The following is a 14964-nucleotide window of genomic DNA, read 5'->3' on the forward strand; positions in this document are numbered from 1 at the left end:
GACCCCCTTCTCTGGTGCTTCCCTTTTTTACTAAAAAAATTCGGCTTATGAACGAGTATGTACGGTACTTTGTCTGAAATATCTCTGAGACAACCGCCCATGGCAGAGAAGCCTCCCTACCACAGTGCGTGAAGTGGAGAGATTTGTATGACAGGATGACTATGAAGCAGCAAGCAGGGATACCTTTTATTTCAGACGCAAGCCAGGCTGTGACAGCCTTATTTCTTATTTGGTATCTTCTTGGCTTCCTGCCTCCAGGCTTACCAAACCTCTTTCTGACTCTTGGCCCTTCCACTTATGTATATTGCCTGTTCCTTATCCTGGGTGAAAGTAAAGTGAAAAGTGTACGTATGCCTCCAGGGGGACTAGATGTATATAGACACTGTGCTTTGTGAACTCTGCTCTGCACCAGCATTCTTGTTGCTTCCGCCCCTGGGAATCTGTAGAACCTGATTTCTGTTGAAATTTGTTTTAGCCAAATGCATCCCTCTTTGAGGCCTGCTGCAATGAACGGATCCAACAGTTTGACGATAAAGAGGAGGAGGAAGATATCTGGGAGGAGAAGGAAATAACCTATGCAACCCAAGTCAAATCAAGAACACGGTAAGGTGAAAGCAAAAGGTCTGTCTTTTTTTTCTGAATATTGTCAGGTTGTATATTCCAGTTCATTATTCCTTATAAATATGTGCTTTGGAGCCTCTTGCTTGTATAAAACAGAATGGCTTTATATGGGCTGCTCCTATAAAGAGATTATTGCTTGTCTTAAACTTCGAGCAAGACACCTGTCATGTACAAATGAGGCCAGGCTTGAGGGCATGTAATAATGAGGGAAACACTAGGATACACAACCAGTTGTGGAGGAGAGAAACTGCCTTTATTTGAAGAATTTTTTAGAAGCCATTCCTTTTCTCACCTCCCAGAAACTGAGTGTAAAGCCCATGTCTTGTTCCAGAGGAAGAGGTAGAGAGAACAGCGATTAGTTTGTTTAATAAGGGAGGAGATGTAGGGTTCTTTTTAAAATTGTGAAAACAAGAAAAAATTGTTTTTGGTGAGAATTAGGGCCCTTACATGTTGTGTAGCTGGTATTGTAATGAATTTGTGATTCATCCCTTAGATTTATTAATTATTTAATAATAAATTCTTCTACAGTTGCAGTTTTAAAAGATGTGGACAAATTGGACAACAGAAACAACCAAGAGGCTGAAATTGAATTGTGTGAAATGTATTAATATTCTCAGTCCAGTTGCTAATGGACAATTATCTGCATATCACAAGCCACCAGGCCAGGTGACACTAACTTGCCTGCTGTTCTCGTTCTCAATCTCGATTGAGATTGAACTCACTTCCCTGGCCTAGAAATGATTCTTCTAGGACGGGCGGCAGGTGTTAGGTACTGTAGAGGGGTTGTGTGGGGAAGCTTGCCCTGCTGCTGCCTATGCGCTGTATTTTGGAAATAAATACTGTAGAGGACTTCAGTCTCCAGGGCAGTCAGTTCCAGCACCTTTATCAGCTGCGAATTAATAAATCCTAACGGGATGGGTGTGACCATTCTCGGTGCCAGTGAGAATCAGCCCTTCAGTTAAAATCAGTGGTGCACACTGTAACACCAGCTGGTTTGATAACTTTAACTTTCTTGGATGTAGAAGGGGACAACTTCCAAATCGAATCTTTTTGTTTTTATTAAAGATCATTTGTAATGTCAATTTTGTTTATCCTTTGCTTATCCTTCACTCTGATGCTTCTTTCTTGTTGTTCTGGACTGATCACTCATCCCAACTTTTCAATCGTTGCAGTATGGAAAATGTAATTGAGTAAAATCACTGTGTTTTAGTCAGTTTCCATCTGATGTGTGTAAAAGCAGAAAGATTTGTTTACTGTCCTGTGTAATTTTTGTTTCTATATAACAAGTATACTCCCTCCTGTCCAAATCTCCTTCTCCCAAAAATCTAAGTGAAGAAAGTTGTCTTGTGCCACCGAAGATGAAGATGGACCTATATTAATTGAATTAGGCCTTCTGTCTCCTTTTTATGTACAAGGTTGAATGAAAGGTCAGAAATATGTAGCTGCTGCTAGTAGGAATGAAAATTGTGGGTGCAATAAAGTCATAATTCTCATTTGATTAGAAATGTAAGTCGTGATCTCCATGACAGAGATCTGCCCTCCCTTGAGTTCTGTATACTTCTTCCTCTTTCCTTCCCACCCACTTCTGTATTTCGGTCTCTTGCCTTTTTTGTTATGTTTAGTTTAAAGTGCATGCTCCTCAGGGAAAGACTGTCTTTTGATGGGCCTGTACAGTGCTGTGCACACCTGTGATACTACTGTGAATAATAACAATTGACTTATGAGAAATGATTCAGAATTGTTTGTATAGCTTTATTTAGTGATGGGGAGAAGGGTGTAGTAAACACAGGAACAACGAGGAGTTCGCTGGCACCTTGAAGACTGATTATTAGCGCATAAGCTTTCGTGGGTTAAAAAACCCACTTCTTCAGATGCATGACTCCATGCATCTGAAGAAGTGGGTTTTTTACCCACAAAAGCTTAAGCCCAAATAAATCTGTTCGTCTTTAAGGTGCCACCAGACTCCTCATTGTTTTTGTGGATACAGACTAATACGGGTACCCCTCTGATACTTGGTAAACACAGGAGGGATTCTGTAGGGGTTTACTGGGAATATAAATGGGAAATTATGGGAAGAAACTACAAAACAGAAAATTTAGGCTGAATGTTAGGCCGAAATTCCTGAAGGACATTTATTAAGCTGAGGAATATCTCCCGTAGGAAGCCCTGTCTTTTATGATATCAAAAACTACATTGATCAAAGCATTAAAAGACATACTTTAAGGAAGCATCCGCACTGTCCCTTTCTTCCCCCTCCTGATGGGACTAGCAGGTAGGGGATGGACTACATGGCCTAATAGGTCTTTCTAACTCTGATTTCTATGATTTAGGTTTGGAGTGTCTCAGACCTCAGAGAGCTCCTCAAAAAGTGATCTAGAGAATGGGGATCGTGATGGCAGTGTGGACTCAGAAGAAGAGGAGGAAACAGAAGAACAAACAACACCTCTCACCGAGAACACCAACAAGAATAATCCTTCTGAGCAGAAAGACTCTGACTCTACTGAAGGTAAAAAGTTCAACATACCATCTTAATTAAGTCTCCAGAAACATGTCTCAGGCAGTCTTTCCTGGAGGTCTACCACTTGGGTGTATGTATAGCCACCTGCAAGCCACATGACTACTGAGGCTACTCAGTAATGTAGCCTCAGCAGCTGGGAAGTAAAATGCCCATTGTGAATTTGCATCTGTGTATTCCTGCCTTAAAAATGTTGTAGGGATTGGATCCTGCAGGTGCAGAGAGTTAGAGCTCTGCAAGATTGCAGTGTCAGTTACTCTCCTGGACCCAAGCAGGGTATAATTACTATAACAGTGTCAATTTTTATTAAAAATCAGTGAAGAAGATATTAAGTGAGAGGACTAAGGCGCTGACCCCCAGGATATTTTTAAGGGTTTTATGGCGAGCAAAACTGAATATATTCAGGCCCCACCTTCCTTCCCCCTCCTCTTTTTTACTATGTGAAGAACTGCCTGTTATTTCAGTTTCAGTTTTGCTGTTGTAAACCCATCCTTGCCGGGCCTGGGGAAGGAGTGTACACACACGAGCCTGGCCCAGAGCAACACAAGGGAATGATCTCAGCATGTAGTGCTTGAGACAGGAAGTGCAACTGACAATAAACAAGAGTGAAACTGACTATACACACTGCACTGTCAGTTGCTAAAAGTAAATCAACTGAAATAAAGGGGGAGAAGTTTTTTGCAAACTTCTTTTATATTAATCTTCGGTGTTACTTGTGACTAGACTACAAAATTTGCAGAGAGAAATGTTATTTTTTTCAAGTGTGTTGTTGCTACAGAAGAACTGATAGCATTGTGCAAGTCTGCTCCTGTAAAAAACAAAAACTTTCCACTGCCATTACCTACCCTTTGTGTTACAAAAACATAGATATTTTCAGGTCATCATCAGAGGGACATCTACATCCAGGCCAATTAAATTAAGAATATTTATACAACAGGCACTTTCTGTGGACCACGTAATTGGTGCAATTGTCTTTGTCTAGAAACTAAGTTCAGATATTGGTACAATTCATGAGTGAATATAGGTTTGGTGAATCACCTCCTAATTTATGCATGTTCCTCAACAGCTGATTGGTTTGGCACAATACACATTGTATTAAGAGAGGTACTGCATTGCAGGTCAGGAAGCAAATCACTGCTAGAACTGTGTGTCTGAAACTGAGGGGCTAGAAGGATGTTCTAAGAGATAAGGCAGTGGACTGGGACTCAGGAGATTTGGCTTTAATCCCTGGCTCTGTTATTTGACCACCTGTGTGACCCTGGATAATCTACCCTGTATATCAGTTCCCCCCCGTAAAAATGGGGATAATAGCACTTCCCTACCTCATAGGGACATTGAGAGGAGGAATTCCATTAATGATTGACACATTCAGATAGTATGGTGATGAGGGCCATATAAGTACCTAGATGGATAGAAACTTGCCCAGATCTTGCCTGCAGCACATTGTGTGCCTGCAGCTAGTGCATTGCAGTTACAGAATTGTATAAATAAATTGCTTAAGTGCTCCCCTATTGTGGAGGTTACAATATTTGTCAGAGAAACCAATTTTCAGATAAAATGGTAAATGGCCTGATTTCTTTCAACAACATGAGATTCACCTACAGTCCTCCTATAGATTCCCATAAGGATTCCCATTGCACAATTTTTGTTTTTTACCTCTGGGAATTTCCCCCCCCCCCCCCCCCCACTTTGACTTTTTTTGTGAAGGTGTAAGGTTGTACAAAAGAAACTCCTGTTTATCTTTGTACCTTCAGGATCTGGGTGGACAGCTGTGTTTGAGTCTGTGAATTCAAAACCCCCGGCACCCTGTGTGGCCATGGATGTTGGATCAAGTGTATGGGATTCAGCAGCACCAGAGACAGCCACACCTGAGGAGAAAGGATGGGCAAAATTTACAGACTTTCAACCTTTTTGTTGGTAAATGAAGTATACATGCCAGTAACTTCTCCACAAATTCTGAAAGAATGTTTGGCGTGTGATTGTATGGAATAACTGGCTAGGGGTCTGTGCTGTAATCTTTCTTTTCTTTTCTCTAAATATTGTCTGTGTGGATTCTGGATCAATACTCTCACCTCTGTGTTGGCACTGATTGAAATCAGTGGTATCCACATCTCATACTGTAATGATACTGTATATATTGTCACTGTTGCAAGGCTCTGACTATACTGTAAGTTATTAGGGTTGCTTGTAATAACTTCTTTTTTAGGAGTTATTTCTAAGTAGCCTATATCAGGACCGGAGCAGCTGTGGTTCATTCTCGGGTCTTTTCTTTTCTAGCTCAGAATCAGGTCCCAGATGTAGTTCTCCTGTGGATACAGAAAGCAGTGACTCAGAGGGAAACCCCAAGCAGGGTCAGGACAAGAACTGTAAGTGGCAATTATATTATGAAATGTAAAGGGGTTCATTTGCATCTGTAACCATTTTGAGTATTGCCTACCATCCCAGGTTTGTGGGGCAAAGTTCCTGTCCAGTGCTTCCTCACAGATGTTACTTGATAAATCCACTCAGACATATTAGAGCTCCTAAATGTGGGTTCAGCCCCCTAACGAAACAGTAAGAAATGCTGCTACTTTGCATTGGTTACACTCTCGTCAGTAATGAAGTAGTAACTTGTATGTTTATAGGATTATGGTTAAATTGCGGAGGCCCCACATTTACACCTTGTAAGCACTGTGCTGTAGCAGCAAATTCCTTCCTATTTCTTTCCAAGTGTTCCTTTATAAAATCAGTTACTAAACATTGTAATACCACAAAAAGTGATCTTTGGAATCTGGATTCCAATAGAAGGGAGACAACGAAAGTAGTGACAAAAGAAACTAAAGCACTAATATTGGTGTCTTTGAGGTTAGATTAGAGAACCAACCTGGAGCTTCTCCCAGAACTGAAGCTGAAAGGCTTTGAAATTTTGGTTTAACTTTTTGAAAATAAATTCACACTCCTTTGTGTTGCATGATTTTTATGTGATACCAGAAGTAGAAATGCCAAAACCCAGCAAGAGAAGCTATCCCTGTTGTATTTCTGATGAGCCACAGCCAGAAAGTACTGGGTATCTAGTGAGATTTTCCTGTCTAATTTCTTGACCCAAAAAAAGGCAGCGGGAATAAGCATTTAAACCTCTGAATTTTTTGTGCTTCACTCAGTGCTAGTTTAGAGCTTGATTCTCCTGTTGACCTAGAAAATCCCCTCTGGTGCTTTGGTTTTCAAGTCCTCAAACTGATCTTACTGATATCAAACAAACAAACCTCAAGACATTAATAAATGCCAGAACATCAAATTAAGAAACTCCTGGTTGCATTTTCACCCATCTTAGATCAAAACAGGGTTTTAAGGATCAATAGTAGAAACACACATTTGCCCCAATCGTGTCACAGTTCAGCACATTAAGCTTATTAAAGGTACCTATGAAAATCAGGGTAGATTCCCAGTGCAGCTTATTCCCATCCATGCTTCTAGCTGTGTGGAAGCACAATCTTTGTAATCCTCCCATGACAGGTCTCTTTTCTGAGTATGGGTCAGTGTGGAGCCCAAGTGCGTGTACATGTGCATGAGACTGGATTCTTTTGAATAGAGGTGTTGGTCAGGGCCATGCACGCACCCTATGCTCCTCATGTTCCCATGAGAGGGCATAAAGGGTCGAGTGGCTGCAACCCTCCCTTAGTTCCCTCTTACCACCTGTGGCAATGAAACAGAACCCAGCAAGTGCCTGACTGCTACTCTGTTCAGTTCTTTCCACCCAGTTAGTGAAAAATTCTGTCTTCACACCCCCTTTTCTCCGAAAGATGTTCCTTCAAAAAAAAAAAAAAAAAAATTGATAGACAACTTCCGTGTACAGTGGGACAAGGCACTTTGTGCCAAGCTCCATGTCTCACGGTGAAGTCTCATAGACTCATAGACTCATAGACTTTAAGGTCAGAAGGGACCAATATGGTCATCTAGTCTGACCCACCGCATGATGCAGGCCACAAAAGCTGACCCCCCCACTTTCCCTTAGCTCTGCTGTTGAAGTCTCCAGATCGTGATCTAAAGACTTCAAGTCGCAGAGAATCTTCCAGCTTGCGACCCCTGCCCTATGCTGCGGAGGAAGGCGAAAAACCTCCAGGGCCACTGCCAATCCACCCTGGAGGAAAATTCCTTCCCGACCCCAAATATGGCGATCAGCAGAACCCCGAGCATACAGGCAAGAATCTCTAGCCAGACCCTCATTTTACCAGCGATGGCCGTTATTGCCTAATTGATTAGAATCATGTAATCCCATCAAACCATTCCCTCCATAAACTTATCTAGCCTAATCTTGAAGCCAGAGAGGTCTTTCGCCCCCACCGTTTCCCTCGGAAGGCTGTTCCAAAATTTCACCCCTCTGACGGTTAGAAACCTTCGTCTAATTTCAAGCCTAAATTTCCCCACGGCCAGTTTATATCCATTCGTTCTCGTGTCCACATTAGCACTGAGCTGAAATAATTCCTCCCCCTCCCTGGTATTTATCCCTTTGATATATTTGAAGAGAGCAATCATATCCCCCCTCAGCCTTCTTTTGGTTAGGCTAAACAAACCAAGCTCCTCGAGTCTCCTTTCATAGGAAAGGTTTTCCATTCCATTCCAGTCCAAGCTCTCAGGGTTCAAACCCTACCTTCCTGCCATGGACTGATCTCCATCAAGGATGGACAGAGCTGATACCATTTCTAACTAGGAGACTGCCACATCCTGGATAAGTGCTTTTTGTGAGAGTCCTTTTCTGCCGGGACCCACAAGTCCAGGGACACATGGCTGAAGTGGCATCTATTTGAGCAATCTGTGCAGGTCACTTTGGTCCTAGAGGTAAGTGGTTACAACCAGATCGAGGTTGGATAAACCAGTATTGGACCCTATCGAACACTCTTCACGTTCCGAGATAGGGAGGTGGAAAGAGAGTGAAAAGACACCAGCAGAGTCCGCGCATCTGATGCTGACCACCTCCTCATCAGTGAAATCTCCAGTGTGTAAGACCTCAGTGTCGACAGCTGTGGTGCCGAGCACCTCTGCACCAGTAGTTCTGGTGCTTACAACTCCGGCTCCTCTATTGACTGCCCCAACTCAGGTAGAAAAGCTGGCACCTGTGCCTGCTCAAAACAGGACACTGGATTGCATAGCTGGTTCGAGCATAAGCACAGCTTCAAGGCCGAGGGAGGCTTCTGGAGGGAATACATAGGACACCACTCCAAAAGCAAAGCCCCTAAGCAGATGGGCAGAGCAGGAGGCCTGGCCTGGATGCCAGTACTGATCCCTGTGACGGAGTTGAGCAAGGACTTCAGGTGTCCATATCATACCAAAGAAGTGGCTGGCAGCATGCCATCCCTTAGCAGTGCCCTTCAATTAAGAGAGAGATTCCTCCTTACCATTGCTAACACGTTCCTTCTCTCCAGCACTGAGCAGAGATTCCTCTCCCCATCATTGGAAAATGGCCATAAGGAGGGTATTAAAGAGCTCCCATTCAGAGCGCTGCCCCAACTGGCATGGGAGTGGCGCTGGGCCAGCCAGCCCCAATTTGGTCAGTACCCATACAATAGGCCACTTTGGCCATATTAGTCTTACTGGGGGCTGTCCTTCCACATGTTGAGGAGCAGCAGCTCTCCTTCCTGCACGTCTAGAAAAATATGATCATGTTTCCCAACAGCTTTTCTGGCTAGGCCACCACAGGAACAGGAGACAATAGAGGGACAACAACAATCCCCATGTCCCAGCAAGGAATCCTCCTCATTGCTGGATGAGGCAGTAACACCAGCACCTACGCCAGCATTAGATGACTTTAAAGCCTTCCAGGGCCTCCTGCCCTGAACTGCGGAGATCTTGGATATAAGACTGTTTCTACAGGAAGTCTCATAAGCTCTTTGGTATCCTGGGTGTCATCGTGATGACACCGACCAGAATTACTCTCCCTAGTAATGAAGGTATACTACAACCAGCCAAAAGGCTCTGGCAGACCTCAGCTATTCTTCTTCCCACCTCTAGGTGTGCAGAGAAAAGGGATCAGGTGCCACCAGAAGGTTTTGAATACTTTTATGCCTGCCCAAACCTAGGGTTCTTGGTCTTCTCTGCAGTTTGGACTGTTGGTGCAGAGAGTCTTGCCAAATGCCTAGTGATGGTAGCAGCACATAAGCCTGCTAGGGAACTCCAAAAAATAATTTCTTATCCCATCACAGATGATAGAGTTTGAGGAGTCCTGGTCAGTTCTGGTCCAACGAGAGCATAGACTCACATTTCCAGTAGAGATAAGGTGGTGTTAGTACCGTTATACAAGGCACTGGTGAGACCTCATCTGGAATATTGGGTGCAGTTCTGGTCTCCCATGTTTAAGAAGGATGAATTCAAACGGGAACAGGTACAGAGAAGGGCTACTAGGATGATCCGAGGAATGGAAAACCTGTCTTATGAAAGGAGACTCAAAGAGCTTGGCTTGTTTAGCCTAACCAAAAGAAGGCTGAGGGGAGATATGATTGCTCTCTATAAATATATCAGAGGAATAAATACCAGGGAGGGAGAGGAATTATTTAAGCTCCGTACCAATGTGGACACAAGAACAAATGGATATAAACTGGCCATCAGGAAGGTTAGACTTGAAATTAGACGAAGGTTTCTAACCATCCGAGGAGTGAAGTTCTGGAATAGCCTTCCAAGGGGAGCAGTGGAGGCAAAAGACCTATCTGAGTTACTACAGAGAATTCTTTCCTGGGTGTCTGGCTGGTGAGTCTTGCCCACATGCTCAGGGTTTAGCTGATCACCATATTTGGAGTCGGGAAGGAATTTTCCTCCAGGGCAGATTGGCAGAGGCCCTGGGGGTTTTTCGCCGCCTTCTGCAGCGTGGGGCACAGGTCACTTGCTGGAGGATTCTCTGCACCTTGAAGTCTTTAAACCACAAGTTGAGGACTTTAATAGCTCAGACATAGGTCAGGGGTTTGTTACAGGAGTGGGTGGGTGAGATGCTGTGGCCTGCGTTGTGCAGGAGGTCAGACTAGACGATCATAATGGTCCCTTCTGACCTTAAACTCTGAGTCTATAAGGCAAAATTAGGGCTGGCATAAGCCCGGAGAAGAGTACTTGAATGGCTGAAAGCCTGGTGGTGTCAGGGTGCTGACACCCTGCTACCACAAGAAAGACACTCTCATGCTAGAGGCAGGGGGATAACAAGGTGACTCGCAGCTCTGGGTGCCTCGAGAACTGTCTCACACTTCACCTGCTGGGTGTCAATAACAACATGGTTGATTTTCTGAGAAAACAATTGATCTGTGGAAATCCATCATAGCAGCGATGTTCCTGTGTTGGGAAAACCCAGTGATTGACATGTTTGCTGTTGTCATCAATGCCAAGTGCCAGAAATTTTGTTCCAAAGTGAGCATGAATCTGAGGTTGTTACGGGACACCTTCTTTCTGCAGTAGTCCCAAGTATTCTCATATGCCTTTCCACTGACTTCCCTGAGTCCCAGGGAGGCTTCCAAAATCAAGAGAAAATAGAGAGCACTTTTCAGCTTGTGGTTCTTCTAAACTACGGCGGGAGGGCTTTGCTAACACACCTCTCTCACTGGCAACCATCTGAGGTAATCCATGATGCTGCTAGAACAGCAGCTTCTGTTTCTCTCCCCCAGCATCACTCGCTGCCTCCTTATTGAGTCCTCGGATTGACAAGTCATAAACCACTTCCTCAGTTTTCTTGACGTTGTACTTCAGGTCGTCGTAGCACTTCCTCAAGGAGTCATTTTTCAGATTGAGGAGACGGAAGCCAGAATCCAGCTAGTTAATGAAGGTGGAGATGCAAAGAGGACGAGAATAGTCACCTGCGGTGACACTGTTCACTGCCAACCTAGACAACTCACTGGCGAGAGTCAGAATCCCAGAGAGGTAGTCTTCAATGTCCAGGTGAAAACCTCTCTCTCGATCAGCCTCAATTCCAAGTATTTCTGTAACCGCTTCTCGAGTAACTAATGTTTCTGTCTCCAAGTAGACAACAAATGCTGCCAGAAACACCAAGCGCTGTAGCACAAACCTCCAGTGTTCGTGAAATCTGTAGTACTGATCAGCTGGAAACTTGGTCTTCAGAGATGCTAGCTGTGTTTTGACTGCACCAAAGTGTTCTCGAGCTTTCTGACACTTCTTTGGTATGTCCTGAAATCCAGCTCCCTGGTGAACCCCCTGCAGCAGCGTTAAGATCTCCCGAGCCATCTGTTCCAGGGTCTGAACCACTTTCCTGATTTCCTCTCGGATGTCCTGGTTTGCGGTGAGGACCCCCTGCAAGGTGATGAACATATCACTGACCGACATGGTACACTGCCAGGCCGGGCACACGGGGAGCTGCCACCCAGGGGCTAGGACGCTCCCAGTGCTGCCTCCGACCCACCTCTCCTGCTCTCAGCCGGGACCACAACCGCTGCTCAGGGACCTTCCAACTGTTCTTGTGGCTTCGTATTGGCCAAGACTGTTTCGGCTGATGGCCTGCTGCAAATATGTATCTGGCCTTTCATTCAGCTCCCACCCTGTCCTGACCTGTTCTCATAACATCATGGTCAGATACTCCATCCAGACCTGAAGTCACTGCACCTGATGTCATGGCTGCTGGCTGGTTGAGTACAATGGACAGAGTCTGCTTCCTACAGGTCCAGGAAATCGTAATATAGAGCAGTAAAGCATGTACCAGAAGAACACACATTCACATCAATGAAAAAGGTTTTTCAGAATGGGCTGCCCAACATACTCTGGACCCTGTCCAGCCCCCTCGATACTACATATCATCAGCTACTTATTGCACTTCAGACTGGCCAGACTGGCGGTTAGCTCTATTAAAGCCCACCTTGTGGTGATTTCAGTTTGCCTGTATGGTCAGGGTTGCTCTTCTCTCACCCCATGATATCAGAGTTTCTCAAAGGGTCATTATGCATTTGCCGAAAGTCAGAGAACCTACCTCTCCTGAGACCTCAGTCTAGTCCTGTGACTCATGGAGCCTCCATTTGAACCTCTGTCAGCCTGTGCCCTGCATCACCTCGCTCTGAACGCAGTCTCTGTTACTCTGGCCAGGAGAGTGACTGAGCTTCAGACACTTTTGGCCGAACCCTTCCCCCACTCTCAGTACAACATTCCATAGCGTCATGGTGGTGCTGCAGCTGCACCCCAAGTTCATTCCTAGGGTGGGCTCAGAATTTCATCTAAACCTGTCAATCATCCTGCCCGTCTTCTTCCCAGAACCACACTTGGCACATGGAAGAAGGAAATGAGACACACTAGATGTATCCAGGACTATGCTTTGTTACATTGACAGGATCAGATCATTCACACTATCTCCCTATGTGTCTAGAGTGGCAGCTGGATATTCTAATGGTCAAGTCACCTCCTCACAGAGGGTATCAAAAATGCTTAACACAGTGTAGCTAGCTGGTGTACCTCTCCCACTGAACATCAGGTTTATTCCACCAGAGCTCCAATAACATCTTCTGCTTGCTTCACAAATGTGCCCATTGACTTTTGTCAAGCATAATGCATTGGACTTAGTTGCTAGAGCAGATGCCATGTTCGAGAGAGCAGTACTACAATCTCTGCATCACTGGTGCAGCTGTAACTCCTCATTGCCACCATTCCTAGGGGATACCGCTTGCCAGTTACCAAAGAGAGTTCCACAGAGATGCATACTTGAAGAAGAGAGAACGGTTACTTACTTTACAGAAACTGTGTTTCTTTGAGATGCTGATGTCAGTGTGGATCCCACAACTCGTCCTCTATCCCCGCTTTGGGAGACCTCAGCTACACGGGTTTTGAATTGTGAGGGACCCGAAGGAGGGTTGTGGCTGCTCCAGCCTTTATGTCCTTGCACAGGGGCACAAGGAAGCACAGGGTCCGTGTGCAGCCCCGATGGATACTACAATTAAAAAAAAAGCCACCTCACATATGTGAGGCACATACCTGCCTATGGTGGGATCCATACTGAGAACGTTTCAAAGAACCACAGCTGCCGTAGGTTAAGTAACCATTCTGTTTTACTGAAAGTATTTGGGATATATTTGAGAGTTTTAGCAGTTCGTCCTGTGTTTCTGTTCATTTTTTTTCATGTGAATTATTTACTCTTTCTTTGCAGTCAGCGCTGCCTCACCCTGTGTTTGGAATGTCTGTGTGGCAAGGAAGGCACCTCTGGTGGCTTCAGACAGCAGCTCATCTGGAGGCTCAGACAGTGAGGAAGAGGAGGATAAAGCTGATATCGTCACAGAAACCATCAGTACAGGCTCGGGCCAGGAAACCATCAAACTCACCATGGATGCTAAGAACGAGAAGGCTGTGTTCACCAGGTGCGAAAGAAATCAGCTGGGGATGGGGTAGATATGTAACTAGGGTTTTGTAAGGTGTAATCTGAATCCAAATATGGCATAAGACAATTGGCAACTCACCTCTGGTTTAAAATCAAGTGTAAATCACTCATGGGATGCAGGGCCTGTTCATGAAAACAAGATAAAAATGTTCATGCCTGGGAACATGATGGCACTAAGGATTAATGCAGCAGCTTTTTATTTTCTGAGACCTGGGTTCTGAATGTTGACTGTAGGCGGTTTTGTTAAGGTGCTCTACAGCCTTCCGGAGTGCTGGGTGCTGATAAATTAAAGTATTTATTACTGTTACACAAATGCTGTCTCAGTTCACAAGTGAAAATGTGGGTCTTCCTAGCCACTGAATCATATTGCAAAACTACCACATAATTGGCACTATCGGCTCACTTGAGATGTAGGAGTGGAATAGTAGTGGGGGATGCAAGCCAAGAGTGAGATCCGCGAGCAGAGCCACGTGAGGCTTCGTGTCATGAATAACACATGGTGTCACGGATCAGCATTGAGATCGGCAGCCCACAGAACTGCTGGGGGTGCGGGGTTGAAATGGCTCAAGTTATTGCTATTTCCTCATTTTTTTGGAAATTCACTCCTAAATTGTCAGAAGCACAGACCCCCAGAATTAGACATTACAAGTCCCAAGGTTTATGGTAACTTATGGACAGCATCTTTGTAAGAGCCCTGAAATACACACCCTCCATAAGGTTTTACCATAAGACACCTCAGGTGAGAGGGTACATTTCACAAGTTCACAGTTCTTAAAAGGGGAATAGACCAAGCAAGGGGGGGGTAAAATTTTGATAAGTGACTTAGGCTCCAAAGTGCCCAAATCACTTTTGAAAATGGGCAACTTGGTACTTTCTGAAATTTTACACAAGATCCATTTTTTTTCTTTCCTGTTCTCCCACGTGCTTGTAGGGTATGAGCCAATTAACTGGGGACGCAATATTTTGGAAAGCTTGCTAGGAGCAGTTATATAATATAACGATTCATTGCCTTTTGGGGATGGTCAGTTTGAGGTACCTGGCACACCTTATTACTCCAGTGAACACTTTCTGGGAATAAGGAAAGATGGCTCATAAAATGGTGTGCTGAAGTAACATGGCTGTAAAACAAAGAGAAATTGCTGGAGAAAATAAACCAGTGCCAGATTTTGGTTAATCCAATCTGCGTTGAGTTTTTTATAATCTGAAAATTTTGGAATTTCTGTGTCAGTCCAGGCTGCCGTTTCTGCTGCAGACTTGAAATAAAAATCTGATGCATAAAATTTCATTGCTGACGAGCAATTTGGTTCAGGAGAGCTTCTTGGATAAATGGGACAAATTTCCATGCACAGAGATGACGGCCCAGCAGATTCTGCTTTCAGAGACCAGGCTGAAGAAATTAAAGATGGTCAATGTTGCTGACTCGGGCATCTGGGCTAGTAGCCCTCTCTGCTGTTCATAATACACTGGGCTCCTTTTCTCGTGCCCATTGATCCTTGAATTTTAACAAAAT

General features: G+C 44.5%; 1 protein-coding gene and 1 pseudogene across 3 annotated transcripts in view; one reads left to right on the forward strand and one right to left on the reverse strand.

The window, feature by feature from the left end:
* Window positions 1-14964, forward strand: part of PPP6R2 (protein phosphatase 6 regulatory subunit 2) — a 111109-nt gene that overhangs the window by 69944 nt on the left and 26201 nt on the right. For all 3 annotated transcript variants that reach the window (XM_026656382.2, XM_026656383.2, XM_026656384.2), the window contains exons 17-21: window positions 476-603; window positions 2952-3127; window positions 4891-5053; window positions 5414-5502; window positions 13227-13434. In XM_026656382.2, coding sequence (XP_026512167.1) covers window positions 476-603; window positions 2952-3127; window positions 4891-5053; window positions 5414-5502; window positions 13227-13434 — 764 coding nt within the window. The remainder of the gene's footprint in view (window positions 1-475; window positions 604-2951; window positions 3128-4890; window positions 5054-5413; window positions 5503-13226; window positions 13435-14964) is intronic.
* On the reverse strand, window positions 10721-11425 carry LOC112108791 (annotated as a pseudogene).

This window comes from Terrapene carolina, unplaced genomic scaffold, assembly GCF_002925995.2.
Source record: "Terrapene carolina triunguis isolate 2854851 unplaced genomic scaffold, T_m_triunguis-2.0 Scaffold230, whole genome shotgun sequence".
Classification (NCBI taxonomy): Eukaryota; Metazoa; Chordata; order Testudines; family Emydidae; genus Terrapene; species Terrapene triunguis.